The 27917-nt window shown below is 60.5% G+C and overlaps 1 protein-coding gene across 16 annotated transcripts in view; it reads right to left on the reverse strand.

Annotated features, from left to right (window-relative positions):
• Positions 1 to 1785: 1785 nt before the first annotated feature.
• PCBP3 (poly(rC) binding protein 3) overlaps positions 1786 to 27917 on the reverse strand; it is a 213542-nt gene continuing 187410 nt past the window's right edge. For 6 of the 16 annotated variants that reach the window (XM_060297674.1, XM_060297673.1, XM_060297676.1 and 3 more), the window contains 12 exons: positions 26886 to 26909; positions 25711 to 25743; positions 25234 to 25350; positions 24305 to 24436; positions 23356 to 23484; positions 20213 to 20356; positions 17331 to 17372; positions 7911 to 7989; positions 7416 to 7475; positions 4565 to 4617; positions 3605 to 3774; positions 1786 to 2561 (listed from right to left, as the gene is read on the reverse strand). In XM_060297674.1, coding sequence (XP_060153657.1) covers positions 2525 to 2561; positions 3605 to 3774; positions 4565 to 4617; positions 7416 to 7475; positions 7911 to 7989; positions 17331 to 17372; positions 20213 to 20356; positions 23356 to 23484; positions 24305 to 24436; positions 25234 to 25350; positions 25711 to 25743; positions 26886 to 26909 — 1020 coding nt within the window. In that variant the 3' untranslated portion in view covers positions 1786 to 2524. Of the gene's footprint in view, positions 2562 to 3604; positions 3775 to 4564; positions 4618 to 7415; positions 7476 to 7910; positions 7990 to 17330; positions 17373 to 20212; positions 20357 to 23355; positions 23485 to 24304; positions 24437 to 25233; positions 25351 to 25710; positions 25744 to 26885; positions 26910 to 27917 lie in introns of those variants that run through there. The other 10 variants (XM_060297680.1, XM_030835641.2, XM_030835639.2 and 7 more) reach the window with 10 other exon arrangements.

The raw sequence follows: 27917 nt of genomic DNA on the forward strand, positions 1-27917 counted from the left end.
TCAATAATAAGAGAACCAAATTAAGAGACGGGCAAAAGGTTTGAATAAATACCTCAGCAGAGAAGGACAGAGGGCAAATGAGCACATGAAAAGATGCTCAACATCATGTTATAAGGGAAATGATAATCAAAACCACAGTGAGTTGCCACTGCATACCCACTTGAACGGCTAATATGAAAAAGACTGAGCACACCACATGCCGCTGCGGATGTGGAGCGACTGGAACTCCGCTGCAATGTGGAGAGAACATAAAATGGCATAGCCACTGTAGAAACCAGGTTAGCAGATTCTTAAAAGTTAAAGATACACCCGTCATGTGCCCCAGTCACTTCCCTCCTAGGTATTCACCTCCAACAGAGACTCGTACATGCAGCTCACAGCAGTTGTATCTGTGGACACGGAAGGGTGGGCAGCTCCGTAGGGGCCCCGCTCCTCCGGGTGCCGGGCATCAGCCAGGGCTGGTGATGTGCCTGGCACACGATCATCTCCTCTGGGCCCTACGCTGGGCCCCACGCCGGGTGGCACGAGTGACTCTGGGGGCATCCCTCTTCCTGACTCTGGGGGCATCCCGCGTGGCGCCCTCGGGGCTCCTCCAGTGGCACCTGGCCTGCTGTTTCCCGGCCTCTCCCGCCCGGACCGTGGGGCTGGCATATCTTCACTGACACGTCCAGAACCGAGCGCCTGTCTCCCCAGCCCTCGTCTGCAGCCTCCCCGTTCACAGAGGGCAAACCGCCTTTCCAGGGCTCAGAGTGAGAGCCTTCGTTCACGTGGCCTGGACCCTCTTTCTTCCACAGCACACTTCGGTTCCCAAGGGAATCCTGCTCATTCTTCCTTCGGATGCCTCCAGAACCAGTGCACCTGGCTGAGCCGCACGCTCTGTTAGCCCCGCAGCCTCCAGGGCTCCCCTGGCCCCCGGCACTCCTGTGCCCACCCCCACCCCCGCTGCAGCTGCTCCGCCCCGGCCGCCCCTCCGCCTGCTCTTCTCCTGCGGACGCGTGCGCCGCGGGCCGCACCTCCGGGGCCCCACGCTAACGCTGCACTTCCCACGTCTTCCTCACGCCTGGCTCTGCCCACGGCCACTCTGGCTCTCTGAGGCACTTCCTCACCCTGCCTACCGGCCACCCGCCGCCCCAAAGCTGACCGAGGGGCCCAGAGGGAGGCCCGTGTCCACCTCGGCCCCGCCACCTCCCAGGCCCTGAGCGAGGCCGGCACGTGGCCGGTGGGTGCGTGAGTGAACCGCAGCCCCGAGCCCTGGGCTTGTGGTGTGGCGGGCGCCGCTATGCTGCGCACCCAACCTCGACCAGGGGACTCCCGGGAGGGCGGAGGAGTGTGCATGGGCGGCCCGAGCACCGGAGGCCTGGCCGGAGCCCGGGGAGTGGGGCAGACAAGGAGGGGCTCCTGCCAAGGGGCGGGCACCAGGGCAGGCCCCTCAGGCCACGCGGACTCCCAGCGATGCAGGGAGGGCAGTGCCCCCGCGGGGCTGGCCCTGCCTCACCTCCCGGCCGCCCACCTGCTCGGGGCCGTGAGCCCACCTCTGACGCGAGCAGGCAGAGCTGTCTGCCCCGGGCCTGGGCCCTCCAGGGCCTCAGCGCCGAGAGGGGCGCAGCGGGCTCCTCAGGTGAGCACAGGCGAGCTGAGCCGGGAGGAGGGTGCGTGCGGGCTCCCGCTGGGAAGCGCAGGGGCCACCGTGCCCGGGGCGCGGCGGGGCAGCAGGCTTACTTCCTGACACTGGGCTGGGGTTTGCCCCCCACGCAGTTTTGCAAAAGTAAAACCAGAAGACTCGTGGAAGTCAGACAATGACTTGTTTAAAGGTGGGAGAGGGTGGGAGGGCGATTTCGGTGAGAAGGACCTGCTCCTTGGGCGGCAGGCGGCCGCACGAGCGTGGGGGGGGGGGCGTCTGAGCGCGGGGGGCACAGAGAGGGGCCAGAACCGAGGGGCAGCGCACACGTTTATTGAGCCGGGACGCGGTGCGGAGACGCCTCCGGCCGGTCCCCACTCTCAGCCCCGAAGACGCCCGGGGCCCAGCATCCCCGCTTCGCCCCGCACCCCGGGTCAGGACCCCGAGCCTTCCTTTCTCCTGCCCTCGGACAAAGGGAGACGTGCACCCTGCCCGGCGCTGACCCGTGTGGCCACGGGAGCCGAGGTCGAGGGACCGGGGAGGGGCAGCTCCCTGCGGCCACAGCTCCTGGGGCTTGGAGGGGACGGCTGCTGGAAGCGCTGTCCAAATGTCAAACCAAGTCTTAAAACAACAGTTACACGGACACTAAGGAACAACGTTTCTACAACGTCACAGATGGGAGTGGCCCCAAAGCATTTAAAATAATGAACACGGCATGCCAACGCGTGAGGAGACGGGCGTAAGTGAAGTTGGAGCAGCGTCGGGGCGGAGCCGGGGGCTCACAGACACAGATGGAGCGCTGTGGGTGCATCTCTAGGGCACAGACACCTTCTGTAGTAAAGAAACCTCTATATCTGCGAGGGGGTGGGCGGTCTGCACAGGCGAGTGGTGGGGACGTCGGCGGGGTTAGAGCGCGCCCATCCCGGTGACCTCGGACGTCAGCCTGGAAGAGACAAGGGCACAGGGCACAGGTCACCATGTCCTCACAGACGGAGGAGCCCTTAGAGGCGTGCGCCTCCCTCTTCATTGCCACGGACGGTCCTGGTTCACAGCGCAGTGGCCACTAGCTGAGGACCGGGGACCAGAGCCACGGGGCCTTCCTTCCCCGCCACAGGGGCCCATGTACCTGTCACCACATGGGGCGTGACGACAGCCACCAGGACAGGCCCAGGCTGCCACAACTGTTTCTACAGCCACTGCCGGGAGGGGCGTGGGAGTGACCCTGCCAGGGAGAGGGACGCAGGGCCCTTGTGCCGTGGCTCTGGAGGCTTCCTGGGTGTGGTCGCCCTCAGCAGGGAGGCCGAGGGAGGTGTCCGCTATGCCCAGGAGCTCCGCCCTGGCTCTCCGGCCACAGGACCTCCCTGTGCCCCAGCGTGTGACCTCAGACCCTTGCACGGTTCCCTGGCAGCCGCCCACCATGTGTCTGGGTCGGGGGGTCTTTAAAACCACAGATGTGTGAGAGCAGAGAAACCCCGTGACCTGTTCCCTGAAACTACAGAGTCCCCGTGGGCAGAAGGCCGGAGGTCCCAGGAAAGGCCAGTGAAGCAGCCCCCCTGCAGCTCCAAACCCCAGGGACCTCCCGGGTGTGCAGAGCTGGCAGCACAGCTACGAGGCTGGCAGTGCCGTCACAGGGCCCAGACCCTCCCACTGCACAGGGACAGGCAGGGCGCAGGCTGGCCCTCACAGATCCCCGTGGCTGTGAAGAGTGAGGCCCAGAGGCTTGGCTTCAGACGCCCCGAGTCCGTGCGGACGCTGGGCTCCCCACAGTTTGCCGCCTAAGGCGCCAACGCCTGGCGACTTGTCTGGGGCCGTGCGGGCACCACCGGAGGTGAAAGGTCAGGTGTGAGAGTGCAGAGGAGCGTGTGGGCCCGCGTCCATCTGGAGACTCTCCCCGTCACGCTCCCCCCGCCCCGCCCCCGCCCAGCCGGGAGAGAGAAGCCCCGGGAGGCAGCCCCGTGCAGGCCCGTGCAGGCTGGCCGGCCTCACCTGGCGTTGATGAGGTACTGGGCAAGGCTGATGTTGGCCGGGGTCCCCGTGATGGTGATCTGGCGCTCTGACGACCCCTCCGTGGCATTGGCGATTTTGATCTGCGCTCCAGACATCTGTCGAATTTCATTGATTTTGGTCCCCTGGCGTCCAATTATGCAGCCTATTAGCTGGAAGAAAGGACGGAGGAGCTTCTTAGAGGAGAATCCACCGCAGCCCGTGTGCGTTGCCGAGCCGCTGGGGAAGCTCCCGGAAGCACTGCCTTGGCCCGCCCACCCCCAGCACGTCACACGCTCCAGAGGGAAGAGGCACGCCCACGCCCCTCCAGCTGGAGGATGGGAGCCGCGGGTGCCCGGCCTCTGCTTGGCCTCGACCGCAAGAAGTCCCGCCAAATCAAGACACAGCGGCCATATCACCCGGCCCAGCGTCCTCCGTGGGCCCGAGGCCATGTTGGCCCCTCTAGGCCACGCCCCCGGGCTGGAGGGATGTATGTTTGAGTGGACACGGGAGCTGGAGAGGCCGTGTCCCCAGCCATCACCATGCCGCCCTCAGGCAGCTACCCCTCTAGGACACGTGCCCCACACCCACCCTGTTGTCTTGGTTTGGGGATCGGAGTCAACATTGTTAGGATAAACCAGGGATCCAGAGGGTGGCTGGGAGATAACTGAGTGTGTGAGGCGAGTGTGTGACGCCCTCCGAGGGCCCATGGAGCACTTCTGGGCCACCTACTCTCAGGGCTGACCCTGAACCAGGCAGGGCCTTCAAATGGGGGCAGCCGGGGTCCCCAGGCAGCTCCGGCATCTGAATTCCGAGTCACCCCTGAAGCGCCACCAGCTGCTTCCTTGGCTGGTATCTTGGGGGTGATATCACCCACCCCCGTGGGCATTAAGCTGCCTAACCAGGGCAGGGGAGGGGAGGGGCACATACGGGCTCAGGATGGGCGGGGCCCGGCATACTCACATCATTGGGAATGGTGAGCTCGTGAGTGCTGGCGGGGGGGCTGGCGTCCAGACCTGGGCACAGTGAGGGGAGACGGTTAGGCGGGCAGAAGGCTGCTCGCGCTGCACCCGGCGCTCGGCCCCGCTGGGCCGATAGGCAGGCAGGGCCGGGGGCTGCCCAGGGGAGGGTCTGCACAGCCGGGGGCCGCGGCCTGTGAGCGCTCGGTCCCAGGCTGCCACCACCCTCCTGACCCCAGCGTCTCTCAGACAAGGAAGAGGAACCCAGCAGGATGCAGGTTCACTTTTTCGTTCTGGGCACGACATGATGTCACTTGTCTGCTGTGTTGTGTAGTCTCTCGAGACGCCCTTCACAGACACCCTGGTGGCTCCGCCTGGCGCCCCGAGAACGGGCCGCACTGGTCACGCCAGTCCTGGGTGCCCACCCTCCCGCCCCCAGACCCGACAGCAGGCCTCCTCCGCTGCCCCTGTTCCCTCCCACGCTCTGCGGACCCCGCCCCCGGGCAGCGCTTCCGGTGGGGGCAAGGAGGCCCGAGAGCCGGGCAGCGGAGGCCGTGCCTTTTCACAGGGCGTCCTGGCCTGAGACCCAGGCCCAGCTCATCACACGCCCAGCTTCTGTCTTTACAAATGTCAGCTCAGCACCCACCAAGTCAGAGCCAGCCTCTCAGGGTTCAAGGACAAGATCCACACTCACTTTGGAAACAGTGATCACAAAACGCAGGTGGGATGTGAGGGGCCCAGAGGGGACGCAGCGTCTGCCCTCGCGGGTGAACACTGGGGCAGACACACTCCTGTGTACGAGGCGCTTCCAACCCGTCAGGAGGCGTCTCAAACTCAAAGCCCACAGCCGTGACCCCGCTATTCCTGCCCCAGACCCGTGTGTCCCAGTGTCGTGGGCCCCGCAGCTCAGCCCAGACCCGGAGCCCCCAGCTCCACCCACCTTCCCCGTGGCACATTATAGCAGACCCGGCTCACGCACCTTCGGAATATTCCGGAACCAGAGCCCTCTTCCCACCCCACGCTCCTCCCTCGCTGGCCCCTGCCCCTCAGGCTAATCCCCACAAGGCCCCGAGGGGTCCCAACAAAGGCGACTGCCCGGCCCCCGGCCCCACAGGCATCCTCCTCCATGGCACGTGTGTCCCCGGAACCGGATGTGCCGTGGCCATCGGTGTCGAGGACACAGGGACCCGGTGAGACCGGGCCTGTTCTGGGGCCCGCGGAGCACGGGGCTCAGCTATGCTGAACAAACTAACTCACCCCAGACCATCCATCATTTTTCTGTTTCACAGCTAAACCTGGAGTTTCTGTTCTTTATCTCTTTTCATAAAGGTATTTTCAATACAGTTACTTAGTTGTTCAACTATCTATAAACATTCAATCCTTAGTGACATTTAAAATGTCACTTAAGAGATCTCCTTGGTCCCAAGTCCCGTGCGGTGCCTCCTGGTTTGGGTGACACAGCTGGGGGGTCACACGTGTTCACCTATAGCTTATGATGTTTGATCAGGGGGCTTCTTTTAAAAGGGGCCAAAGTCACGCCCACTGGTGAGCTTCCCATGAGTCACGAATGCTGCTTCCCCCACACAAAGGCCAGCTGCCTGGGAAGCGGCGTGGCGTGGCCTTCAGGGTGAGGACGCGACCACCGCCCGGCCTCCCTGACCCGCGGCCGTGGCGGGAGCGTGCGCGTGCGCGTGCAAGTGTGGTGTGTGAGCGCTCTGGGTCCCACGGGGCCTTGGAGAGGGAGGTCGTCACGGGGGCATGTGAACACGGGTCCCACGTCCCCGAGGCTGTGCTGGGAGGGCCGTGTCGGGGTGGGGTGGGGGCTGTGTGTCCCAGGTAAGCCCGGTGCTTGGAGTCCCCAGGTCGTCTCCTGGAGACGATGGCTGGGCAATTATCTGCAGTCACGTTATAAACTGTACAGACACCCAAACATGTGTTATCACCAGACACATAACTTGGTAAAGGTTGGTATCCAGTTCCAAAATCAGAAACATTCTATAAATGCTCTTCTCTAGTTTTCACTCATTCAATTCTGCATTAACTTAAAGGCTGCGCCGAGAAGCCCACAGTGAGCGCGTGAAGCATCAGAGCTGGGGTCCCAGCTGGAGAGACGCCTCCTGAGCCCCGTGGTCTCAGCTGGGCCCACGTGGTCCTGAGGGATGGGTGAGGGGCGGAGGCACCCTGAGGCCCGGAACACACCAGTGGGGGTGACAGCTGCGACCGCTGCACACAGGCCTCTCCCGCGTTTCCCCTTTAGCCGGCACTCGCTCTTCTGCTCTGATCCAGGCTTTCACGAGGCCCGTGTGGGTGGGGATGGGAGCGTGGGGGCCGCCTCCCTCCCAGGGAACCTGGCAGGTCCGGGCCACATGCCTCCAGGGGCTTTGCTCCCCAATGGCCTGTGAGCGGGCCGCGCCCACTGCTCCAAGCCTGGGTGACAGGACCTGCGGATCCACGCCCTGCCCTGTCCGGGGGGTGTTTTAGTGCAAATCCAGGCCACAGTGATCTCATCTCCCATGAAACACACTTCTGGAAGGCACACAGCGTGGTCAGCCCTTCACTCCAGACCCCCACACGCTGTGCCACTGGGAGAATAAATGACACACAGGTGGGGCCTCTGGATGACAGGGCAGCTGTGCCCTGAGCCCAGTCAGAGCCGACCCACCACGCTCCCAGCAGGAACGGGGCGGAAGCTGGGAGCCGCGTGTGCAGACCTGGGGCCAGCCTCTTGGGCCCCGGCCCTGGGTGGTGCCGGCGTCCCTTCCCCGAGGCGCTTGGCCAGCGGCCCCCTCGCCCCCTCCTCCCGCCAGGTCCCCTCCTGGCCTGCTTGCTCTCCCTTTAGCGTGGTTTTCTTTTACCTGGCGACTGGCCCATCAGATTTTGAGCTTCTTCGGAGGCGTGTAAAGGCAGCTTTTCTCCTGGAGAGCAAAGAAGAGACAGATTTAATGTTTTGCCCTCAAGGAGAGAAGCAAGGCCACTTCAACTAGGGAAGCTCAAAGTCTGACTGGCGCGCCACTCTGAGCTACGGGGACGCCATCCCAGGCGAGCCGCCCTGCGGGTGCACCACCTCCTGCAGGAGGGCCTCCCCGACGGCTGGTGGGCAGCAGAGAGCAGGGTGGACCCTCGAGGGGGGGGTGTCTCCTTCGGGAAGGCCAGCTGTAGGGTGACTGACCCGTCATGGAGACGCACAGAGATACCCCCGCCCACCCGCGGCAGCGTGCAGAGCGCCGCGTCCCTGGCCCTCACTCCAGAGCTGTACTTGTTCCGTTCACTGCCCTGAACACAGACCGCTCGGAAAGAGAAAGGCCCCAGGTGAGAAGAGAGGAGGTCAGAAAGGGCGGCTGGGTACGTACCGGGGAAAGCGGGGTTGGTCTGTCCGAGGGGAGGAAAGGGGGTTTGCTGCATGGCCAGCTGGTGGAGCTTGGTCAACTGCTGGGGTAGGAGGGACACGAGAGCTAAGAAGGTTATTGTCATCGAGTACAAGTCACACCAAATTAAAAACGCGTAACGGAAGTCTGCACAGATAGATAGAAAGGGGGCCATGCGACACATGGCAGACGCAGCAGCACGCAAGGACTTGGCCTGGGATAACCAAAGGGCCGTGTCGGTTGGCAGGCACACCGAGTCCTTCCCTCCCTCGGCCCCCGGCCAGGCGGGCCCCCGGGCTCCACGGGGAGGGTCTAGAGCCACGGAGCAGGACCCGCTGGGCCCCAAGTGCCTCAACGTCACGCTGTCACTCGCGGGACCCGCTCACATCGGTGGGTCGGCCCTGGGCCTGGCCCACCCCACGGCCGGCATCCTCCCCCGCAGGCCCTCACTCTACCCATGGGGCGACTTGGAGGGGCCACCTGTGGGGCCCACTGCCCGCCCCCTGCGGCCTCCAGGATTACAGGAAGCAGTGCTGGAAGGCTCCACCGAGGGAGCTGCAAGAGCCGCCAAGAGGGTGCAGGGCTCCTGTGGGGGGTCCCACGCCTATGCCCCTTCCCCCCACCCCCCGTGCCCCATCCCTTGTCACCTGCCCCTTGGCCCCCATCCCTCAGCCACTAGACATTGGTGGGGGCTTTGAAATGCAGTTTCTTTAGTTATTTTATCTGAGCTTCACTTCTTAAGTAAACACTACAAATAACAGAAGATAGGGGCTGTCTGAATGCTGGGACCCCCGGCCTTGGAGACTTCCGGGCGTGTCCTCAGCCCTGGCTCACCCACTGGCCCGGCCCACATCTCCAGCAGAGCGGAGAGAGGGCCAGGACATTCCAGGACGTGCACTCAACTCCCAACCTTCACAAAGGAAGCCCGGTCCGAATGCTTCCAGAGCCCGGAGGCCGGCATGGGGCCTCCACAGAGCCCCTGCGGCTGGCAGGTGTGGGCACCCAGGGAGCATGGAGGGCGCCCCCAGGTGAGACGAGGGTCTGACCAGTCACCACGTGGGTCCCATTCTGCAGAACGTGTCGGGGGTGGGGGCAGGTACGAGCGCTGGGATCTCCACGTCCATGGCCTTCACGGGCGAGCCCTCGGGCGACAGAGGAGTGGGTATGCTGCTGGCCTCCCAGGGGCCAGGCGCGCTCTCCTAACAAATGCCGAACACCCCTTCCCAGTACGTGGGGGATCACGGCTGCCCCGCGGGGGCTCCTCCCGAGAGCCTGCCACCCCGTCACGTGTCCGGCAGGTGCGGCCGTGGGGACAGGGCTGGTGGCGCGCTGGCCGGCCAGTCCGGCCTCCTCCTGCCTCCACAGGTCGGGGCCCAGGGGCCGAGCCGTGCCCAGCCTGTGGCCTCCGGGCACATTCTCCCGGTAGAACCTCCGCTGTGCTGCTGCTGGGATGTGGGTGGGTTGTGTCTGCAGCCAAACTTTGGTGTCTCCTGGCCGCTCCTGTGGCATCTGCCAGTGTGGGGCTGCCTCTTCCCTCCCTCCCTCCCCGGAAACGGTAAGCCCTCCGTAAAAGCAGCCCTCCCCCACCCCAGGCCTCTCCCCACTCTGGGGGTGGGCCTGCTCGGAGAGAACCGGCCTCATGCCTGGCAGCTCTGGGGCGGGGACGTGGTGACCTGAGGTCAGATTCAGCTCTGAGAGTCCCCAGTGAGGGGGCGTCGGGGGCCGACAGCACACCTGCTGCCCGGCAGGTCTGCCCTGTGACTGACACCACTGAGCTAAGCGTGGCCTGAGCAGACATGCACAGAAGCCCCCTGAGAAGAGCACACCCGGGAAACACCGCTATGGGGACACCAACCCAAGTCTTGGGGACAAGAGGTGTGACGGGACCCGTACCTGCCATGCCACGGGTGAGGTGACCCCGCAGGGAAGGCGCTGAAGGGTGGGAGACCCCGCTGCGCGGCTCGGGCACCCTAGCAACGGCTCCTCTTTCCAGGGGCCCATAAGAAATGTGGCAAGGACCCATGGGCGTTGGGGCATGAGGGTGTGTGTGGGGGGCACCGACTGGGTCCTGCAACCCCGCCTCCCCTGAGCACATCGTCACCCCCAATCACGGGGACACTGGGCGGCGTCTGCGCCCTGAGCCCACCTACACGGAGCGCTGGAACCGGGTCTAAGGTCTCCTCACAAGGAGGTAACACAAGTTCCTAGGATGGAGGAGGAAACCCCGTCTCTGGAGACAACAAACATCCAGTTGGCTGTCCAGAGCCCAGCCCAGGGCAGGCAGGCCACCTGCTCTGATCGTCACTGGGATTTCGTGCAGACACCACACTGGTGCAAGAAGAGCCGCCTGGCGCGGGACTGGCGTCCTGGGGGTTCCAGCCCTTCACCCGGGGCCGGGGGTCAGCGGGGAGCCCGAGGGGCGGCCCTGCGGCACCTGAAGGGCTTAAGGGGCCTTGGCCAGGCTGCTCTCTGCTCCTGGTCTGCGATGTTACCCCCGTCACATGCTTATGTGTCCGACGGCCGGGCTGGCATGGTCCCCATGAGGGCAGGGCCCTCTCCTATGTGTCCCCGAGTCTCCAAGAGTGCACTGCTGTGCGTTGGTCGAGATGGCAGGGGAGAGCGGGGCTCTGGGGGCGGGAGAACTGGTCGGAGTCGCCTCCAACACTGATCAGCTTTGGAGAGATGGGCACATCTGGTCTCCGTGGGCCTCGTGCCCCTGTCTGCGAGGCCCGGTGCCACGTGAGGGATGGGCAGGCTGAAGTGCTGCCCACGTGAGTTGGGGGTGAATGAACATCGCAAACCCGCGGGGCGTCCCCACCTGGCCACCCACAGCCCCTGCACCCGCGGGCGCTCCTCTGGTCTCTCCATCACCTGCTCTCAGTTAAATGGGTGAGCCCGCCGGCCACGCATGTTATAGGCACGGCCAGATAACCCGCGCGGTGGGCTCCGCTGCACCTGCAGAGTCTGGCACGCAGAAGTGCAGGGATTCAGGCCCTGACCTGTCCCACTGCAGTGGATTTGCTGCTCTGTATGAAACAGTGGCCACACCAGCAAATAGATCCCCCCTCAGGCACCCACGAATATAAAGTGACATCTCGGGAAGGACTGACCGGACGGTGGTGCCTGGAGGAGCACCCGTCCCTCGAGCGGGTGGGCGGATGGGTGTCAGCTGGCATCTCTCTGTCTGTTAAGGCTCTGGCCTTAACTTTGCCTCCATTTCTACATTTGTAAAGGAGGGTGCAGCGCTAAGTGCTAAGGGGACTTCCCACTTTTCGAGATATTTCTGCCGTAAAACAAAACAAAACGAGAATCAGACTTTCTAATCTGGCCAGTGCCTACAAACCACTGCGAGGGAAGATAGGAGGGGAGGGTGGAGGGCGGAGCCAGCGGGCAGGCGTCAGTCACAGACATTTCTCCATAACTGCCTTTTCCACCGAACTCTGTGTCAGAACATAAAACATAGACAAACACTCGACAAGTCAGGATTCATAAGCGCACGGCTCCACGAGTCATCAGCAGACGGACATGCCACGCGCCAGCGCTCGCATCTAGGGACGGGCCGCCTCGTGGTTTAGTCTGCGAGTCCCGTTTCCCCTTCTGTGAAATGCCTGTGTCTTTCGCCCATTTTTCTCTTGGGTTGTTTTTCGCTGATTCACGTAAACGTGTGTATTTCAGATACTAATCCTATTCCAGTTATATGTGCTGAAAAGATCTTTCCCCACTCTCCTTATGGAGCCTTGAGAGAAACAGAATTTAAAGATTTTAATGTAGTTGAATTCATCACTATTTTCTTTATGGTTTGTGCTTCTGCTTTAGGAAATCCTTCCCTGATCTGTGAACTGAAAGATACTGTTTTCTTCTAAAAGTGCTAAATTTTTCTCTCTCGTGTTGAAGTTCTTGGTACACAAGGAGTGGGTTTTTGTTTACCTTGTAAAGACTATCCTATCAGATGTCGTCTGCGTGACTAGCTTGGTGATTCTTGGCTTTTCCTCTTTCACGTAAAATTCCAAACAGCCTGCGGGGATTTTGTGTGCGATTGTACTGCATCTGTACCTCAACCTGGAAAGATCTTTGGGGTCGTTTCCAGGAGGATCGTGTGTCTCTCCATTCACTGTGGTCTTCTGGTCTTCTTTAACTTTCAATAACGACAAGATTTTTTTTTTTTAAATTCACCTTTTAATTATTGATTTCAATTTAATTGCTCTATGGGGAGAGAGTCATCTATCTGATTCCGATTTTTGAAAGATGCTGAGTCTTCTTTACGGTCTAGGGTGTGATCAAGCTGTGCAAACGTTCTCATGAATTCAGTGGCTGTGCTGGGGGAGTGTTCGGTGCACGTCGGTTAACTCAGGCTCACGTTGCACTGTCAGAATCTCTGTACTTGTCTACTTGGCCTTCATTGAAAGAGGTCTGTTAAGGTTCCACTGCAACATCTGTTAAATTCTCTTAATGGTTTGTTAATTTTTTCCTTTATATATGTTTGAAGCTATGTTTTAGGTGCAAACTTAAATGTTTTATCTTCTAGTGAAGCATTTATCAATAAGTAATGACTAAGTAATTTCCTGTAGAGTTTTTTTTTCCCCCACTAATAATAATAATGGTGTATTGTTTCGTTGGGTTAGTATTTTCCTAGAATAGATTTTTCTAGGTCCTTATTCTTTAGGTGTGTCTCTTGAAAAAAAAAAACTGATATATTTTTTTGTTTCTGTTTCCTTGTCTTTTTGTTTAGCTTTTCTTAAAAAACCCTCTGACAGCCTTTGTTTTTTAACTGGAAAGTTTCTCCCGCTCTGATTACAGTTACCCACAGATGTAGATGAATTTCTGTCATCTTATTTTAATTGTCCTGATCTTCAAGGGTTTCTTTTCTTTTTTTCATTCCCTTCCTTTTGTGCTGATTAATCTTTTCCTGCCACCCGCTTTCCCCTCCGTACCTTTTTGGAAGTTATGAAAGTGAACGTGTTTCTGATAGTCACCACTTTGAAATTTTAACACGTACATTTAGTCTTTTTTTTTTTTTTTTTTTTTTTTTTTTGCGGTACGCGGGCCTCTCACTGTTGTGGCCTCTCCCGCTGCGGAGCACAGGCTCCGGACGTGCAGGCTCAGCAGCCATGGCTCACGGGCCCAGCCACTCCGCGGCATGTGGGATCTTCCCGGACCGGGGCACGAACCCGTGTCCCCTGCATCGGCAGGCGGACTCTCAACCACTGCGCCACCAGGGAAGCCCCATTTAGTCTTAATTCAATATCTTTGCCTTCCTCCTGAACGATACAATGACCTACAGGATGTTTTAATCCCCTCAGCCACATCCTAATCTTATGTATGCTGTCGGTGCCCATTTAGCTCTGTTATGTTAATCCCAGCAATTAGATAGCATTGATTTGATTTTAAAAAGTTTGTTTTCATTGACCCAAATGTTTAAATTTTAATGTAGTCAAAAATATCAATGTTTTCTTTATGATTTGTGCTTATGTTAAGGAAAGAAATGGTAATTTTTTTTGCTCACCATTCTTTCTTGCATTTATAGCCTTCCTTCTGGGATCATTCTCCTTCTACTGACCCGTGTCCCTTAGAAGGTCACAGTTGTTTGTCTGAAAACGTCTGTAACTTGGGAGATCCTCTGGAGGTTGCATTTTAGGTTGACAGTTGTTTTCTTTTCTTTTGCCACCACAATTGCTCCTTTATAATACTCCTTCTCTCTCTCCTCTCGGAAGATTCACTTCTGGTCTTTGGTGTCACGCGGCTTTACTTGGACGGCGTCTAAAATGGATTTTGTTTGATCGAGTTGGGGATTTCTTGGGATTCCTGAATGTGAGGTTTTTTTGTTTATTGATTCTGAGAAATTCTCTGTGCTCATCTCTTAGAAGCTTCCCTCCCTCCATCCTATCCACTAACCCTGGGACTTCAACTGGATCTGTGTTCTCCCTTCTCAGTCCTCCTTATCGGTGTTTCTCAGACTTTCCGTGCAAACAAGTTACCCAGGGTCTTGTGAAAATGCAGATTCTGATTCTGGGAGGGGCGGGCTGAGGGCCGTGCCACTGAAGAGCTCAGCTCCGAGGAGAGGGTGTGCAACCCCGGGGAGGGGGCGGGGGCAAGAGTTAACCTGCCCCTGTTTCCTGCTCTGCGGGCCACTCCGAGCTGCGAAAGGAGAGGATTGAAGATCGTCGGATCTTGGAAGAACAAAGAGCCAGAGGTGCAGGCGTCGGCGGGGTGGCCGTGCAGGGCTCTCACCAGAAGATGCTAGGAGCAGCCTCAATGGCGCCTCCCTGTGGGCTCCCGGAGGGGGACACCAAGGAGGTGGGCGGGGAAGGCACTCCATCCCCGGCTGTGTCCACTGTGAGCAGAGTCCCAGGGACCACCGTCTGCACGGGATCTAGCTGTGCGCTCCCACTGGTTTCTTCTACTTACTATGACTCACTCGTTCCCAGTTTCCCCACTGCTAACTCTCTAAGTGACGAGCTTCCCGGCTAACACGGCGCCCATCTACCCCCAGATACTCAACACCCTCTGCTGGGACCCAGCGTCGCGGGGACCGACAGCTCCGCTGCTCCTAGCCCCCAGCTCTGGCGAGGGCCCCTCGAAAGCCCATGTCCAGGCTCCAAGGGAGGCCGCCGGCCCAGCTGGCTTCTGGTCTCGATTCTGCTCGCTTCCAGCACTCCTTTAATGAGGGGATGCTAAGTAAGGGAGTGACTTGGAAACTTTAAAGAGTAGAAATAAGATTCACACGTGAGGGCGTGCCTGACGTTGACTGATTTCTCCCAGAAGAAACCAATTTCTTCCTGGTGTAATCAGTACAGGGACAGAAAGAGCGGAGGTGGGAGAGAGCGGTGGTGGCCATGCTGTGTCTGTCCAGGCTTCGCATCTGCTCCTGCGTCCTGAGTTGTGGCCACCATGGTCCTTCCTCGTGTCTGAAACTACACCCGACCCCTCGGGCAGGACCCGTGGGCGGCCGTCCTGGAGCATTCTGGCCACAAGCCGTGACCAAGGCCTGCAGCTGCGACAGGCCCAGTCATGCAACAGTCCTTGGCTTCTCCGAATGCCCAAGAGCTATGAGCTTCCAGAAGGATTCCGGTAAAACAAGGGCTGAGGCAGGCAAGAACCTGGAGGGAGACTGGTGAGGGTGGGGCCCTGATTCCTACGTGGGTTAAACCAGAAAGCAGGAAAAACTGTGCACATTTTAGCTCTAGATGAAGAAATGCTCAGCTCTAAGAAACGTATTTTCTCAAAGTCTGTGCCTGACTTAGGAAGGAATTAGCGGCTGAGATGACAGTGGGGTGTGTGTCAGCCACTGGGGTTGAAATATTCAAATGGTGTATTCAGTTACCTTATAAAATAAATTAGTACTTCCTGTAATTATTATATTTGCATTCTAAGAAATGAAGCTTTTAAAAAATTCCTACTGAATATTAAGCTCAGATAAAAGTGCCTTCCTGGCCGTGGTCACTCGTCACCACTTTATTTTGTTTTGAACGATTCTTAGTGATGGTCCAAGCCTTCAACTTTGCATTCCTGCAAGGAAAGCATTTATCAAAGTCCTGCTCTTCTGTCCTAACAGTTGCTCCGTCACACGTGCGGCCTGGGGAATGCAGGGTCCTTCACAAAAGCCCTTTCACCGTAAAAAACCAAGTGTTTCAAATCTCTGTCAAACTCAATGAGGCAACCATGTAATAGCTAGCTATAAATTAGTTTAAAATCCGAAAAAAGATTGAAACTACCCATTTTTCAGAGATACTGAGACAATCACATGGAAAGAGCAAAACAACCAATTGATTTGAAAACCAACCAACCAAACCAGTCAAAGTCCCCCGGCCTCGCTCGGTGCGTGTGCCCTGGCCTAGGGAATCCAGACCAGGAATTCAGGCCTGCAGCGCAGAGGCCTCGGGCAGCAGGGAAGCAGGTCTGCCATGGGCTGCGGGCGGAGCCTCACCTCACTGCTCTGGGTGAACCGCCCCTCGTGGCCCAGCAAACCAAGTGTGCTGAGTCCCGAGTCTGCTTTTGCACAGATGCTTTTCCAAAGGCGCAAGGCCACCAGCCACGGGGAGCGAAGGCTGTGCCGCCCTGGAAACCGGCTTCTCCTCCGATCTCCGTCACGCCACGCGGGCGCTCTACTGGGGTCCACGGAACCCACACGCCACGGTGCCCGTCCCGACCCCACCAGTGCTATGCTTTGCTCACTCCACGTGGGTGACGGGCTCCCTCCCCGGGTTCCAGCACCTGCCGTGCCCTGGGTCACAGCCAACTGTCATGCGGGATGGGGAGGGCAGGCGTCCCCCACGTGGCTCAGGACGGCCCCCAGCCCCGTCTCCACCAGCTTCCTCTGACTTTTGATTCATGTGTGTTGCGTAATGAGGATTTTTTTAAAAAGGAAAAGCCGTTGGTTTTTCTTTTCTATTCAATAGAAATGTCCTGCAATGATAGTGAATTGAATCTCACATGTACGCAGTGTCGGTGAACTCTCATAACTCTCCCTGCCCTGACTTTACGTCTTAAGGCGGCCGGCTCTTCACCTGCCAGTTCAAAAGTGCGAGCGTCTGCACAAGATGGGCGGGCATCGCTGTCACCTGCGGTCCCTCTGCCTGGACAGAGCCCGCCCCCCACTGGCTCTCCGAGAGCAGCGCACGTGGACCTGCCTTCCCAGGACAGAGGACACTTCTTGGGTCGGACCTCAGCTTGCCGTGCCTGCGGCCGTGGCACACAAACCCACCCACCTCTTCCGTCTCTTCCCTGCACCCCGCTGCCCGGGCCAGCAGCGCAGGCCTCGCGGCCCAGCCTATCTACAGCCCTGTGGCCTGCGGCTCCCCTGCAGTGTGCTCGGGGCGTCCAGTCCTCCAGCAGCAACACTGCGCTCAGACTGGAAGCCAGTCCGGAGCGGCCCTGGGCGTGGAGCGCGTCCTAACGCTAGAACAGAGCCTCGTCTGCCGCACGGGCTCCCAACAGCCTGGATCTCGTGCATGCACGGACCCTGCTCCGACTGGGGCCTGAAAGGGAGCATGTAGCTTCAGCAGTTGTTCAAAGCCCATCCAAGGTATCCTGGCAGCCCTGCTCATGACACATCACCTGCCTGCTCAGGTGCCCATGGGGCCCAAGCTGTCCCCGCCCGCCAGGGCAGGCGCCGGGGACAGAGCAGGCCTGTGGCCCCCGCCCGAGGCCCCACGTGTGCAGGAATAGCCGGGACTGCAGCCACAATCAAGACAATTGGACGTCAGGCCAAGTCCTCCACAGGAGCAGAATCAGTGCTAAGAGACTAAAGGTTACTCAGGGCCATATGGATAGGACACAGGTCAGGAACACTGATAACAGTATTAATATTATGGTGTAATATTAATATTAGTAGCGATGGACAGCGGCATGCAGGTAGGAGGGAAGTGGAGACGAGAAGAGAGGTGAAGGGACAGAGTAAAAACTCACATCTGGGTGGGGGATGGCGTACTGTCCCTGGATCGTGTAGGCCTGGAGAGAGAGAGACACCGTCAGCTCGAGAAGCGGCAGCCATGTGTCCCCCACCGCGGCCTCCCCTGCGGGACGAGGGCCCTCCTCGGGAAGGGCTTTCCTGCAAGCAGGCCCCGGGCCCTCTGGTTAAGGCCTTCCCCCTTCACGTAGGAGAGGCGACGCTCCCAGGGCCCGGGGTGCAGAGATTGGGAGCAGGGTCCTGGCATCGAGCCTCCCCCCGGGTCCCTCGGTGGCTGGAGCTACAACCAGACACATGGTGGGGCGAGGGGGGGGAGGGGAAGGGCCAGGCAGCCGGCTTCCGACTCTCACTCCCTTGCCCCTCAGCTGGCAGTATCTAAGAACGAGCTGGTGACCCTCGCTATGAGTCACTGATTATTAACCCTTTGAGAATTTAAGCGGCTATCAGAGTAAACACTTTCAGGACATATTTACTCCAAGAAACCCAAACAACAAAAGAGAAAACTGTAAAAGTTGACTCAAAACCAATTTTGGGAAGGCCAGATTAAGTAAGAAACGCACCCAAATGAGCCACAGGTTGGCCGATCGCCCTCCAGCCTCGGAGGACGGGCGGCCGCTGTGACTCGGGGGCAGCACGCTCTTGGCACAGCTCCCAGAGGGGGCTTGTTTTGCCTTCACCGTGTCACTTGCCTTCAAGACAGTGACTCGGAGTAGCCGCAGCGTGTGTGTGGGCCCCGAAGCCTCTCCCACCGCCCGCCCCGCCTGCCTCAACAGTCCCTCAGCCAAGATGCTTCCAGAAACTCACAGCCAAAAAACAAACAAACCACACAGAGTCGAGGGAGAGTAAAGACAAAGACTTGCCACTGGGACTCGGTGACGTGGAACGTGCGGCACCAGCCACGCTAGGCCTGCAGGTGGGGCAGGTGCAGAGCCCCCGTCTGGGGGAGGCCCGGGCACCTCGTGGGGAAGGAAAGGAACCTGACCAGAAACAGCACGCATCGGGGAGGCTGTGCGTGCTCGGGGCCGTGGGACGCCACCAGGCGCTGCGCCAACGTGTCCCCGAGCGTGACAGGCCCTGGGACAGTGCCGCCATGTGCTCCCCGACTGGCCGTTCTTTATCCCAGACACTTTCAGTTTCTGACTTATCTTTTCATCACTCGGGTGTTATGGTTTCTAGTTCTACTGGAAGTGCACGGACCGCCTACCATCGTCTCAGGGCAGAGGTACAGACAGACGACAGGTCACGGGTTCCGTCTGGATGAAATCTTTATGGACCGAAACTGCTGGGATGGCAAGAAGTGCCTCTCGGCAGCAGGGGCGTGCGGGCATCTTCCCAGGGACAGGGGGAGGCGGGAGGCTCTGAAGCCTGGGTGCGCAGCGCATCCTGCACGCGGGCAGGGAGGGCCCGGGGCCTGGTACAGTGACCCCTCTGCCCGCTACCTGCAGCGCTGCGGTGACCCTCCTGTGACTCTGTCCCCCACCGACGACCAACACTAGTCAGTCGCTGGCCACACTACCTGTCCCTGGGGCGCAGGCGCTGGGTTAAGGTGCTGAGCCCCTGTGAAGCCCACGGCGGTGGGGCCCTCGCTGTCCTGACTGGGGGATGGGTGATGCCCTGCTTTGCCGGCCGGGGCGGGGCTGGGATGGGCCCGGGAGGCTGCCAGGCTCTGCCTCATGTTAACATGCCTCCCCTCTGAATAAAGCCAGCGCTTCTCCATGTGGAATCATCGCGGGCTTGCTTGCTGGGGCTGAGGCCACGCAGGTAACTCACCTGCCGCTGATCACGGATGCACGGCAGGAAAGGAGCTCTGAATGCGGCGGGCCGTCTGCGGCTGGCCTGAACCACGGGGGCCGCTGCCCCCTCCCCCCGGGGATTCGCCACAAACGCTGCCGCAGGAGCTCAGACCCTGCCCTCACCTCACGGGGCTCAGTGGGAGAGAAACCGGACAAGGTTCTTTTACAGAGCAGAGAAAAACGTGGAGAGTTTGCATTTGCCTCTTTTCCTTCTCGGCCCTCCCGTCCTGGGTCATCTGGGAAGTCTCTGTCTTAACTCTCCCTTGAACAAGGCACACAGCACTGCCACCTGGACGCAGAGCTTCTCCTGGCACACTGGCCTGGCCTTTGCAAAGTCCCTCAACCGCGGCTGCCATGACCCTGCTGTGAAGGGACAAAGCGAGCTCCTGGCAGACGCCTCTGAGCCCGGTGCCCAAGGGCAGAAGACAGGGCACGGCCCCCCTGTCGGCCCCTCCAGGTCCCGCTAAGCCAATCACTGGCCTCAGACAGAAATCTCCATGACCCCTGGTTTCCAGGCCCTCCCTGGCAGGAGAGAAAGCTCAGGGGCTCCCACCAAAACAGCAGGTGTGTGAAGTGGCCACGGCCGGCCTGCTGGGCCTGCGGCCAGCGTGGGGCAGGGTGGAGAGAGAGGGTCGTCCCTGTAACGGGATGCCCAGCTGGCCTCCCCTTCATCCTTGTCTCTCCCTCACGTGCTCCTGGGGGGAGCTCGTGTGTGGAAAGTTGGGAACGTGTATTTCAGGGGAGATGGGGCCAGTTCTCACAGTCGTAGTTGCCTCAACCAGGAGTCATAAAACCCCTGGTAACGCTCGCAGCCCTTGCTGCCTCCGAGCTTCCTAAAAACACCAGGAAGCTAGACTCGGGCGGTGCTGCCCAGCTGAGCAGGCCTGAGCCCGGACCAGGGTCCTCCTGGGCCCGGACGCCACAGGGCGTCCGCCTCGGCCCTTTCTGTCCGCGGACGCTGCCCGGTGGGTCTCTCTCGCGGTGGCCCGCATCCACCCCAGGGCCGGTTGCGTGCCGGGAGAGCTCTGCGTCCAGCGTGCGCGGGGGACACGTGCACGTGAGGAGGGAGAAAACCTGAGTGCACTAACGGGCAGCGGCGGGGGCTGCAGTAAGAGGCTGAGGTTGGCAGTGGAGGCCGAGAGCGGCTCGGCTCTTACCTGACCACCTGCAAAAATGACAGGGGTGGAGGCGGGCTTTGGGCGGTAGGGAATGGTGGCACCTTTCGGTGGGGACTAGGAAAAGGGACAGGAGAGGGAGAGAGAGCGTCAGAGCAGCTTCGCAGCGGGCAGTCGTGAGGCCTCCTTCCGACCCCCCTGCGCCCCCGCCCTCCCCAGCCCCCAGGTCCGCCAGGGACCACCGCCCTACACACAGCCGCAGCAGGAGGTGGCGGGTGGCGGGTGAGGCGGGTGGACGCGCCCCCGCCCGCGCCCGCGACCCTCCCCAGGCGCCAGCACAGGCGCCGCGTTCGGAGAGGGGCGGCCCCCTCCTTCAGTCCTCGGGAAAGAGCCCCCGGGGATTCGGTGCCAGTGCCGGGGCTTCGCGTGGCCTGGGCTGACGTTCAGTCGGCATAATCACAGGAAAGTGAGAAACATCCAACTTCACTGTTTTAAGAAAAGAGCCATCATTTAATGCACCTTAGAGTCCAAATGAAATAGTCCACAGCTGTGATGCAATTCGCTACAATTTCCTTTCATTATTCTGTGTCCAAAAGTATAGGATTCATATCTTGGGGTGAACGATATTCTCAAGCACCAGAAGTCGGCCAGATTCTGATGATGTCAACCAGACCCCTTGGTCAGAAGCCATCAGGCCCTCCCCTGTCCCCTTGCCTGGGTGACCGTCTTCCCTGGGAGCAAAGTCCACAGGGCTGGGCCTGGGCTGTTGTCGGGAGTCCTGAGTCAGCAGCACCACCAGCCAGAGACAGAACTTAGGGACCAGGGTGGCCTGTCTTTGCTGGGACTTCCTGCGGCCATTGCCCACCCAGGCCCAGCCACCAGGCAGTGTGACCTCAGAGTGACCCAACCCAAGACACACACAGGGAGGTGGGGACAGCAGAGGGGTTGGCAGCTTCAACTCTCAGCCCAGGCCATATCATGCGACCTTGTCCATGCTGCGTGCCCTTGAACACACTGTGTGACCTTGGATGTGTGCTGGGTGACCTTGAACACAGTGTGACCTTGGCCTGCTGTGTGACCTTGTGGAGAGCAAGAGGGGCTGCTTCGAGGGCCCGTGTGCTGACCGCGTGTGGGTGAGGCTGGGCTCCTGTCCCCCTGTCTCCGGCTCGTCTGAGGTCGTGTCCAGGCGCCTCTGCAGCGGGGTTCTCTGTGGTCTCAGGGCGATTAGGGGTCACTGGGCAGGAAGCGTGACTACCCTGAGTGACCGTTTCCGCTGCGAAAGGAGGACTCGGTCCGCTGCGAAAGGAGGACTCTGCTGCTGACCCCACTCCATCCCTGAGCTGGGGGGTGGGCTCCCCACTTCTCAGCCTCAACTGTCACCTTGCTCCATGGTGCACTCCGACCCCGCCGACGGCAGCGCCCGCCCTCCGCTGGCCCTGATGGCCATGACGCCCGGTTCCCTTCGAGCTGACCTCTGGTGGAGGGAGGTCTTCTGAGCACACGCCCCCCCACCCAGGGCTGCGGGCCCGACCCTCACGTTCTCCACCGATCCGCCACTCCTCGAGCAGCCCCTCCCTCCTTCGGTAGTGATTTCATGGGCGGAGCCCCCCACCCCAGAGGCCGAAACTCCAGTCACTCTTCATTTAACATCGGACCAGGGGCTCCTAGCTGCGGTGACGCTTCCTCCCCCATAAGTGGCTGCTCCGGCCTCCGGGGACTTCGTGACACCAACGGCAGGAGGCTTCGTCCCCGTCCCTCGAGGACCGATCACGCCTGCCCATGTGCTTCAGCGTTCACCGTTTCACAGCCCTGGGGGCACCAGCGCCCCACAGCCAACGGGGTCAAGCTCTCCTGTGGGGTCACGTCTGACCACAAACGTGGCACAAGCAAGGCCACGTGGGAGGGGTCCTGAGGAGCCCACATGTCCTGTTCTGACCTCGTCGGGGACACCAGAGGCGGCGTCCCTCCTGGAGCGGTTCACGTCACCCCGCCTCGCCCGGGCACCGCCGCCCACCAGGCCGCTTGGGCACCTGCCACACTAGGGGTGCCAGGCCCTGCTTGCTACCACCCTCACGGCCCCTCGCGGTCCCAGCGCCGGGACTGAAGAGAACCGTGACCAGCGTGTGGGGAGAGCTTCAGAACAAAATATCTAGAAAAATATTTTTGATTTCCCAGCATCATACTTCAGGAAAATAAAAGCACTACAAATTTTTTTCTAAGGAGTTGGACATGGTGCTTTAACACCAAGTCAAGTACAAAAGAGGGAGAGCCCACCGCTGCCCCCGCCCCGAGGCTAATTCCTGCAGGAGACTGCTGTCACCTCAGGCAGACCCTCCGGCAAGGGCTCCGGGCACGGGGGGAGGAGGGCCCAGGGGGCCGGGCCACCAGCACAGGTATTGAAACCTTTCGTTTGAGGCACGATGACTTCATTTTAGCTTAAGAAAGACCAGCAAGTATTATTGATAGCTTCAATTAATCTTGCAGCAGTTTGGGTATTGATTGAAACTTCAATCTTGGGTTTTTCTTCCCTCAGATTTTCAAGAGAGGCTTTTCCTGCTCAGCTGTGCCTTCCTTGCTTCTCCTTTGGTTAATCCTTATGTTTACTTCTTTCTGTCTTCAAAGTTGGGGCGTTTTCGTGTGCTTTTCCTAAGTCCTGCCCATTGTACCTCGGCGGCGTCTCTGATGCCCGCAGGCTGGGCCCACGCAGTGGGGTCCTGTCCATGGCGTGGGCCTCTTCACTCCATCTGCATCTCCAGCCCGGACCTGGCCCCAGGGCACACCTGCACCACTTTTAAGGACTGACCCTTTGCTGAACGACCCTCACACCACGGACTGCTAACCCTTTATCCAACTCCAGAAATGAGGGGAGGGGCTCACGCTCCCCACGTTCTCCGTTCGCCCCCCAGGTCCCCAGTGAAGACGACCGACCCACCCGAGGTGGCAGGAGCCTGCACCCCAGCACAGCTCTCACTCAGGCCATCCCTGAGGCCCGCCCTCACGCGGCCCTGACCACATGAAGCCTCAGGGCCCCGAGGCCTCCGGCGCTCAGAAGCCCCGGCCGGCACGGAGTGAGGGGCAGGCTGGCGAGGAGCCCTGGACTTGTGGACAGACTGTACCTCCAGCATGACCACACAGATCTGCTTGACACACTGGATGATGGCGTCGGGGGTCCCCGAGATGGTCACTGCCCGCTCCGTGGAGTTGGGCAGCATGTCCCCGGCCACCTGGACCTGGGCACCTGTGGACTGGAGAGACCAGGCGTCGGAAGGGACCCCACCGAGCGGGGCAGTGTGCACTGCAGCGGCACTTCCTGGGTGCCCCCGGGGGCGTCCAGGGCACGGCACGCCTTGGGACACCCCCCGACGCTGCCCCAGGTCACCCCCCCACGCCCTCTGCACGCTCCGTCTGGAGCCCCCGGGGCAGCCCCATCCAGCTCAGCCCGCCGCTGCCAGGGCGCCGCGGACCTGGGGCAGGGCGGGCACCGCGGACCTGGGGCAGGGCGGGCGACACTGGGTGCGGAGCGGCATCTCAGGAGGCAGGGTTTTTTTCAAATGTGTGGAATTCTCTCTCTCTGTGGAGTCTGAGGTCACAGAGAAAGACGGATCCCAGTCACAGGGCCTAAAGCGAGTGGCCATCTTTCCTGGAAGGAATCAAGCCTGGGGGCTGCCATCCTTTGGGGAAGGGAAGGCCTCAGGCTTTCCTTGGGAGAGGAACTTGTGAAGGTAAGGTGGGCCCCTCAGGCAAGCCCCACCCCAGCTGGGACGGCTCAGCGACTCTCAGGAAACGGGGCCTGGCAGTGGGAGCAGGGGCCTCCTGGGGAGCAGAGCCCGTGCCCTGGAGCCCAGGACTGGGTGGAGGGGTGCCACGGCCACGTCCCGGGAGTCAGGCCTGGGCTGCTCTGCGTGACGCCCGCAGCGGGGGCTCCCACGGCCGCTCTGCCTCGTGGCTCGTCCCTCCCCTGCCGCAAGCTCTGTGCTGCAGGGTCTGCAGGGACCCGGCTAGTGCTCTGCCCTAGGGACATCCTGACCGCCCACGCTCGGCTCCCGGGTGGGGAGGGCTCGTTACCTCCCTGATCTCCTTGATCTTGGAGCCGCCTTTGCCGATCAGGGACCCGCACTGGCTGGCGGGGACCACCAACCTCAGCGTCACCGGGGGCTTGCTGGTGGCCGGGCTGTTGGTCATGCAGTTAATGATGTCCTGGGGAGGGAGAGGCATGTGCGTCGGCCGCAAGAGCCTAGCAGGCTCCCTGTCAGGGGTGGGGGAGACGAGGACGAGGGGGAGGCAGAAGCACGATTGCAAACAGCTGAGAGTGAACAGCAGGAGGACACGGTGGCCGGGCTGGGCTGCTCACAGGGGCTGCGAGGCCGGGCCAGCCTCAGGGGATGAGGTGGGGGGCGGCTGGAGAACACAAGGGGACCCCCAGGCGTGCACGTCTGTGCAGTCGCGCTGCTGCCACAGGGTGAGGCGCAGACGCCCAGGGTGCCTGGCGGGCAGAGAGGGGCTTGGACAGAGGGGGATCCATTCGACAGAAGGACCTACTCCCCGGCTTGATCACCCTTCCAGTAAAGACACGAAATGCATCTCCGATAACTTCCAGCAATTTCAGAAATCTCGGAAACACATAACAAGCTTAAGGTTGGTCTCTGACAGATGCACACAAAGGCGCACAGACACACAAATGTGCGTAGGTGTCCCGGGCCTGGCTCTCCCTGTGTCCGTCCATATCCAAGCCAAGCTAAACACACTGGGGGTCAGCTGCTGTGGACAGGGCTGAGGCCTGGACGTGGCCGCCTCACTGCCGGTGCCAGGCCTTCCCTGAGGACTCGTGGTCTGGGGGCAGGCCCCGAGGGACCGCTCAGTGAGGGAGGGGGGGCCTTGGGGGAGGAGGGACCCTGGTCGGTCACCAGGTGGACTGGAGGGGGCAGTCCCCGGGGAGGCAGAGGGGCTGAGAGGTCCCCTCTTCCGGGATAGGGCTCCCCAGGGGCGTCCCTTACCTCCTCAAACTTGTAGGCGATCATGGCAAAGGCCTTGAAGATGGCGTCTGTCGGGCCCGTGATGGTCACGATTCTTTCTGGGCAGTTTCCTTCCGAGATGTTGATCCTTGCCCCGCTCTGGGAGGGAGATACGCAGACCCCAGAAACTGGATTAAAGCCTTGGGGCCGGCAGTAGGCTGGATCCTAGGGCCTACTGACCACCGGGGACTCGTGCAGGCTGGTGGCGCCCGAGCCTCAGCACCGATGGCCGGTCCTGTCCTACTGTGCTGGCTGTGACCCGGTCGTGACTGGGAGGGCACCTGAACTGCTGGTGTGTGCTTCGGGGCTCCGAATGGCCATCCCTCGCTCACATCCCTGCCATGCGGGGCTCCCGGCGGGTCCCGGCCGCGTGGGGCTGGGCGCAGAGCTGCTAGGAGGCCCTGGCCTCCTCCCTCCTGCCCTCCCAGAAACAGCACGCGGCTCAGGGCGCCAGCTCACCTCTTCGCGCATCTTCTTCACGGTCTCTCCTTTCTGGAACAGAAGTTCAGACAAGGGAGGGGGTCACTCGGGCTTCCACCACAAGCACGCGAGGCTGGGCGCCCCAGCCCTCAAAGGTGGGCTTCAGGCCCAACATGCATGACTCCCCAGTTGGCCCGCTACCTCGCCCAGGGCACAGGCTGTGGGCTGGGCAGACCTGGCCCCAGGGACCCGATGCGGCTCCACGTTTGGCCTGGGCACCTGCTCCACGGGGCGGGTTTGCACCCGTCCCCTAGCCTCACCGCCGGCAAAGCGGGGACCAGGTCCTCGGGCGATCCCATGAAGAACTTGTGAAAAGAAGCCTGACTCTGAGCTCTGGGGGCTCCCCCACCATTCAGGGACCACGAGGGACCAGCGAAGCCAGAGACGGTCACAAGGAATGGGGGTGCGGGGTCCTGGCCCACCTCTCTCCTACACACACCCAACTTCCAAACCAGCGCTCACTTTCCCCAGGGGAACGTTTCTTTGAGAATGGACTCACCACCACTCAGGCCGGAGGTGGGAGACTGCTCCCAGGAATGCACGTGGGAATTGGTCCTGAGCTCTCAAACCCGGGAGGAATGACTGGCCACCAGGGCAGGTAGACAGTGGGGCTGTCTCGGGGGGTGACTCCCCAGCTCCCACAGGGCTGGAGAACGGGAAGCTCTGCGACCAGCCTCATGGGGGTGCAACCTGAAGGTGACGGGGCAGGATTCCAGCGGGATCCCCACTGCTCGCCTGGCACGCACCGTGCGCGGCTCACCCCCTGCACAGGGCTGGTCCACACCTCACTGTGCCTCTGAGATACCCCGGTAGAGGCAGAGTTCACACAATAATTACCTTCCTGGGACTTCCCTGGTGGTGCAGTGGTTAAGAATCCGCCTGCCAATGCAGGGGACACGGGTTCGAGCCCTGGTCTGGGAAGATCCCACATGCCACGGAGCAACTAAGCCCGTGCACCACAACTACTGAGCCTGTGCTCTAGAGCCCGCGAGCCACAACTACTGAGCCCACGTGCCACAACTACTGAAGCCTGCGCGCCTAGAGCCCGTGCCCTGCAACAAGAGAAGCCACCGCTCACCGCAACTAGAGACAGCCCACGCATAGCTACGAAGACCCGAGGCAGCCAAAAAAATAAAAATAAAAAAAATAATTACCTTCCCGATGATGCTGCCAACTTCCTGTAGGAAAAGAATCACAGAAAGATGATGTCATAGAGCAGAAGGAGCATAAATCCTGTGACAGGCGCCGAGGCCGTCCAGCTTCCGAGTCATGAGTGAGGAAGGGAGACTGGACGGTCAGCAGGGAGCGGGCAGGCAGGCTGCCCTGCCTCTGACCGACAGACAGACAAAGAGAAAGAGAATGGCCAGCTGCTCCAGATAAACATGTCAACAGGCATCAGCTGCGCACTTAAGGCCTCAAGGAAACCCTGCGAGAAATGGATGAGAGAGAAAGTCTCCCTCAGTGATTCTGTGACGCATAAAAATGTAGCGCTGCTATTGCCATTTGACTGTTTTTAAGAAAGGTAGAACGTTGAAAGACTCCTGAGCACACCGCCATGGTTCTAAAGCCTGGGGCCCGCAATGGCTCAGACGCGCTCCCGCCCAGGACTGCACGTCGCAGCACCTCCCTGCCTGGGACAGACCCACAAGGCTCGGCCACGGCACCTCAGGGAGGCGTGGCCAGCCTGCTTCCAGCTGCAGAGAGCAGCTTCCACAATCAGACTCATCTTCCTTATTACAGTGAAGCCCTCAGCGATCACAGTGTCCTGGGGAAACGCCTCAGTTCTGCGAGGCCAGGAGGGCGCGTGTGCGGCAGGGGCTGTGGCAGCAAAGGGCAGCTGGGCACGGGGTGGTGGCCCCTCCGGCAGTCAGGGCGCCTCACCTCCCGGGGCAGGGTTTGGTACTTGCTGTGGCAGCAGCTGCTGGAGGTGGGGCCGTGCATCTGACCTCAGACTGTCCTCCACGGTACAACCCAGCTCCGGACAACCTTGACCAAATGCCACCCACCCTGGGAGCAGGAAAGGCGGTCAGCATCCCTCCATCACGGAAGGGGAGGCTCTAGGTGTGAGCACCAGCTTCCGGAAATCTAGGGAGAGCAGTGCCCCAGGTACTATGCCAGCCCCTACCGTCCCCTGGGTTTCTCATGGTACAGACACCAGACAGAGGAGCCAGGATGAAGCCTGTGCT

This window comes from Globicephala melas, chromosome 4 (genome assembly GCF_963455315.2).
Source record: "Globicephala melas chromosome 4, mGloMel1.2, whole genome shotgun sequence".
Lineage (NCBI taxonomy): Eukaryota > Metazoa > Chordata > Mammalia > Artiodactyla > Delphinidae > Globicephala > Globicephala melas.